This window comes from Pyxicephalus adspersus, chromosome 2, assembly GCF_032062135.1.
Source record: "Pyxicephalus adspersus chromosome 2, UCB_Pads_2.0, whole genome shotgun sequence".
Lineage (NCBI taxonomy): Eukaryota > Metazoa > Chordata > Amphibia > Anura > Pyxicephalidae > Pyxicephalus > Pyxicephalus adspersus.
In genome coordinates this window covers 116643825-116649824 of record NC_092859.1, presented here as the reverse complement: position 1 = coordinate 116649824, position 6000 = coordinate 116643825, and the positions used below count along the sequence as shown (strand labels likewise).

General features: G+C 37.5%; 1 protein-coding gene across 1 annotated transcript in view; it reads right to left on the bottom strand.

Moving 5' to 3' along the window:
• Positions 1–1586: 1586 nt before the first annotated feature.
• Positions 1587–6000, bottom strand: part of PSTPIP1 (proline-serine-threonine phosphatase interacting protein 1) — a 40687-nt gene continuing 36273 nt past the window's right edge. The window contains exons 11-15 of the mRNA XM_072402032.1: positions 4842–4938; positions 4621–4714; positions 3553–3623; positions 3367–3476; positions 1587–3030 (exon numbers count right to left, since the gene is read on the bottom strand). Coding sequence (XP_072258133.1) covers positions 2896–3030; positions 3367–3476; positions 3553–3623; positions 4621–4714; positions 4842–4938 — 507 coding nt within the window. The 3' untranslated portion in view covers positions 1587–2895. The remainder of the gene's footprint in view (positions 3031–3366; positions 3477–3552; positions 3624–4620; positions 4715–4841; positions 4939–6000) is intronic.

Here is a 6000-nt window from a genome sequence, read left to right as displayed (position 1 = left end):
TACACCCAAAACCAAACATAAATTGCAGTTTATTTGTCCAGGCAGCATATTTTTTTCTCAGACATTTTATTTATTAATTTTAACCTGGTAATTGACTTGCAACTTTTGGCCATTCCTTGGTGTGCCAACTGTAAAGTCTGTATAAACAAGCACAATGGAGTCATGGAGGTAAAGGTACAAATGTATCAATACAAATGTTCAGTGTTTTAAACGGATCTTTAGCTTTAAACTTTAAATTAGCTTTATGTTTGTAATGCTGTAAATAACATCATCATTCCCTTCATGTCTACACTCTCTTCTATTGTGTTTCTGTATTTAATAAAGCAGCCATGGTTGTCACACAGATATGACTAGTTTTTATCTTTTTGCCTACTGTTGTTTATGCTTTTAGCTCACAGAAAGTAACAACATATTTCAAGCAAGATCAGGAGTTTTTTTTAAGTTGCTGAAAATTTTCTTATATTTTCTTACATTTTTTATATTTGTTTTTGGGCTTAGATACACTTTGAGCTCTATTTATAAAGCAGGAAATCTGACATTGATGACCCCCCCCCCCCCCTCGCATTCTAAATCTCCCTCTAACATTTTTCTAATTGTTAATAACACTGTTATTCGTCCCTCTCCCCAGGCACGTTGTCTTGGGGGGGGGCTTATTTTTCATTTTTACCTAAAAAGGGGGGGCTGTCTTATTTGATGGCCCTGCCTTATCATCGGGGAAACACGGTACTACTGACTTCCTCACTCATAACCTCATTACATGCACGGCTACAAGACTTCTCTAGAGCTGCCCCAACTCTCTGGAATGGTCTTCCTTGTCCTATTCGGCTTGCTCCTACTTTCTGCTCATTTAAAAGAGCACTCAAAACCCATCTTTTCAAACTTGCTACTCGTCTTCTTTTGTCTCCATTCCACATCCCCCTTCTTAGTGTGTGCCGCTTCCCCCACGACTTAGAGTATAAGTTCTTCTGGTCAGGGTCCTCTCCTCCTCCTGTGTCATGGTCTGTATCTGTCATTTGCAACCCTTTTTAATGGAGAATGCTGCATAATATGTTGGCGGTATTTAAATAATGTTTAAACTAATAATAATAAACAGGCAAAGTTCTAAAAATCCTCTTTCTAAAATATTTGCTTTAGAATAAAAACCTGCACTAGAAAATATACCCTGTAATTATGAAAAATTCAATTTAAATAATTTTAAGCACACTCTGCTAGGCCTATGCAGCAAAACAAATCTCTTATAGCAACATAGAAACTGTTTAAGTTTGGGCCAATGTACCAAGGAAGGAAGGAATAGACCATTACTTCCGTCCTTGGTACATTGGCCTGCAGACACAAGAGCAATAGAAGTCAAACCATAATTCCACCCGATGGGAAATGGGCAGCCTAAAGGTGGCTGAGAGACATCAGTTTGGGGGTAATGTTATAAGATGAGCACCTCCAGTAGAAGACATCTGAGGTATGATGTTCTTTTTTCCTGTTTCCATACACCAAATTCTCATATTTCTAAAGCCTAAACCTCAATGCAATGTTGCTTATATTTCTATTGGGATAACAATGGTTGTCCAATCATGAAAACATACAAATACTTTAAAAAAAATATACATTTATTTTTATTATGTATTTATAAAGCACTGACATGTTACACAGCACTTTACAGTAGAGTACAAATCTTTGCCACGAAGGAGCTTACAGCCTTATGTCTCCATCATGTTTTAAGAACTTTTTTTCCTTTGGGATCAGGGGAGGGGGTAATGGACCTACCAGTATATTTTTGGAATGTGGCAGGTAACCCACACAATCACAGGGAGACGTGCAAACACCAAGCAGTGTCCTGGCCAAGATCCAATCCCAGGACCCCAGGTTGCAAGGCACCAGTAACATTTCATATAGGCAATAATGCTGGTTCTTTAAAAATTTACCATGTAGATTGGGGTATTTTATTAAGTATATAAACAACAAAAAAAAAACACACACTGCCTACCATCAGATTTCAACTGGTCACTGTTACCCATATAATCTATAATAGTGTGCAAACCCATGGGAAAATGCGGACTAACTATGTGATCATGGCCCAGCAAACATTTGGGATGTCTTAAGGTATCCCCCAAGCCGAAATCCCCCACCTACCCTGCCACTATGTCTTGTCTTGTTTATGTTGTTTTTGGTATAAATTTGCTTATCCCGATTGCCTATTGTATCTTGTACCTGTGTTGTGTTCTTCAATTATGCTAACGGAAATAGTGTTTTTGGCCCATTGTCTCTTCAATATATCTGCTAAAGTTGTTACTAGGATGATGGAAGATCTCCCTTTATTATTCCATTTGTTGATCCACCCAACTTATTTGTCCCCCCCCCAACATTTTTTGTATGCAGTACAAGTGTCTTGATTTATTCTCTTTTGTATATTATGTGAAATATTTGTATACTTTTTTGAAAATAATAATACAAATTATTGAAACTGAAACCATATAAATAATTCTTTACCTATGATAACCCAATTACTTTAGTTCATATCTGCTGTATAACCTGCGCTTGATAAAGAAAGAGACATTATTTACATCATTACAACATTGCACCTTTTATGAAGCACTACAAGTGTCATATATGCCCAAACTAGACAACTTCAATCCCAGCTTTAAATCAAAAATATCACTATAACCACAAGGCAGTTTTGTCCTGGCATATGTAGGCTCAGCATTTTAGCAAGCCAGCCCCCTTTGCTGTATTTTTAGATATTGATTTAAATTATCTAAAAGAGGGTTAAGAAGTTTGTTCCTATATACAAATCTGTACTAGTAATACATTGTTAAATCCAAGTAACAGCAGCAGTGAAACCACAAGAGCATCATGTGTCTTCCCAATGTGTTGGATGCCTTCCAACATGTCCAGTGTACATCAGTCTCTTCTTTCAATGTAGGATCCAGGGACTAATCCAGTGTGACCATTCCTCATCACAGTCCACCAGCCATCCTCTCCCTCCTCCAGCACTTGTACCATATCTCCAGCACTGATATCCAGCTCATCTGCATTCTGAAAGTAACAAAAGATGGATAATTCCACCTGATATTGAAGTTTCAGATTCTGGTAGATCTTCATTCTGCCAAGACTTGGCATTAAAGAAATATAGTTTAAATGTAACAATTAGGCATCTGCTAAGATTTTAATATCTTCTATTGTACCCCAAAAGCACCTGAAGCTAAGGCACTCTAATGTTTGCCTGGTCACATGTATTTAAAGAGTCAGAAAATTTATTAGCTGAAATTGAGAAACAGCAACACCAAACTCATAACAACTAAACCCCAAGGTAACATGAAACAAGAAACCTAAAAACTGTGCTATAGGGTATAAGTGTATAGGGTTCCTTACCTGAGCAGTATAATCGTACAACACAGTGTATTCCTGGGGTTCTGGGTCTAAATCATAAGAATCTCTTCTTGGAGGTATGGGAATGCTTGCATACTCTGAATCTCCCACCCCTAAAAATGGTAGAATTACATTGTAAAAAATATGCTGGTGTTCTACAACGTCTGTGTCTATAAAGGATAAACTGACCTGTTGGTTGACTACTCAGTTCGTCTAAGTTCTTAACACTTCCACTACAACCATGCAGCAGATTAGAAATTCTAGAACAGAAAAAAAGGGACAGAATTCCACTTTATATGTCTTCCTATAGGATAGAATTTTCAGCTACTGTACACTCATTGAGCCTGATTTATTAAAACTCTATGACTGGAGAAGATAGACTATCATGGGAGAACCTGGGTGATCCTGCAAACCTGGAATTGGCTCTAGTCCAGTATTGAAAACATTTGCTAAATAGCAAAATATTTTAGGAAATCAATTCCAGGTTTACTGGATCACACTGGTTCTCCCATGATAGTCTATTTTTTCCAGACTTGCCAAGCTTTAATAAAACAGGCCCACTGGGAGACACATTGCTCCATTTTAATGTATATTTTTTTTTTCATGCCATAAAACAATTGGATCTGAATATACCAGCAGATTAATTGTATGGGAGTTTTTTTGTGTGTTTTAATTCCGGATAGATGAGGCATATTGGTAAATATCAATGGAAAGTGCACAAGTTGTATTATGTGTACAATGAACCAGTACATGGAATCCAATCACAATTCAAAATCCTTTTCAAGGATCTCATGGAAGAACCTGGGTAGACCCGAAAATCTGTAATGAATTTGGTCCAGGATTGAAAATATTGGTCAAGGAACAGCAAATTATATTTTATTTCATGATAACTTATCATCCCCAGTCTTGGAGAGCTTTATTAATTCAGGTCCAATGTGTTATTTTAAGAGGACAATATTCTTACATTCAGACTCATGTAAAATAATAAAACTTTTTACAGGTAGATAAGCTATTATATTTGTAACACAATACATCTGCCTTCTAGGTTTGTGGGGGAGCAAAGAGGTCTCTGCTTTCTTTTACTATTTGCTCACTTTGCTAATCTTCTGTATGACTAACAATAGAAAACAGATTATAATGATTCATTTAATTACTGCTAAAATGCTGTTGTACCATTAAAACATTTTGTGTGTGGGAATGTTGATTACCATTTGTCTTCCCTAATGATACATCAGAAATGTTCTGCCCCCCTCTCACCTTTTTATCACTTTACTGCTGCCACCTTGTGTACTAAATCCATTACTGCTCCCTGGAATTAAGCCATTGGTGTAAGTCTCATACAGGACAGGACCTGGGGGCAGAAAGAAAGATATATGCATAGTCTGTTTCATTATCCTTAGTTCAGAAATACATTCCTTATAATGATCACATGACAGATCTCTACACAGGAGACTATGATCCACATGGCAGCTTCATACCTGGTGGGATGCGTCCTATAGTCTTCTCCTGAATGAAGGAGTTAATTTCTGCTTTCACATCACACTGCTCCAGGCTTTGTCTGACAACCTCCAACATCTAGCATGAAAGACAATCAGTGGCCATAAGTATAATAATAAATGCAGAGTTTTAGTGTAAGGCTGGCAGACTTGCTTACCTGGAAAATCCAAAAAAATCTTCACACCAAAGTTTTTGGATCTGCCCATCTCCCCCACCCTCCAACCAATCTCAATCTGATACATTTTCTACTGGAAATTCAACAATTTACCCACTCACAATGTCTGCCACATGTAGGCAAACCTGAGAACTGTACAAAGATGTCAAAACCAAGTTTGATTTACAACTATAGTGTTGGAGTTCAAATTTGGTCTGTCCTTATATTCCACCCAAATATGGCTGTTCGAATTCGGATAGACCCGAAAAACACGGGATTGGACTTCGCGAAATCTTGTGTAAAAACGTGTGAATAAAAATAGGCTTTATTGTTAAAGTAATTTATTGAATGTGTGTGATTTGTGTAACTTTTATTTTATTACAGGTTATCTCACACTGACAGGAGGATTCCCACAACTGTGCTCAGAATGAATGCAGCTGTGGGAATCATCCTGTCAGTGTCACGGGCCGTGGAGTCACATACAGTTCTGCTAGGGCTGCAAGAGCAATCAGGGGATAGGAGCTGTCAGCTCAGCTCCCGATTGCTCTTGCAGTTCTACACAGTCATGAAAATAATCCGAATTTTCCGCCCTATAGACTTTAATCGTGTTTGAATTCAGCGTTCGATCACTCGAACAATATCGGGCTATTCGATCGAATAGCCGCTGAATTGAACTTTGAGCTATTCGACCAACACTATACAACTAAGAAGCCAGTGAGTGATGACAGCATATACCCAAAACTAAAACATGAACTCTACTTACCTACAGTACATACAGCACCATGAAAAGAAACCTTTTACAGGGAAAACAGAGAGGCTGCCATTGCTAAATGAAGGGATAAGCATAAAACTAAGAAAGCCTACATAAGTATAATCATTTAGGATGAACTATTCAGATTCTGGGCTATGTATAGATTTATACACAACAGCTAGTTCTAAATCATAGCGTACAAATATTTAATATGGGTACAATGTGGGAATATAGG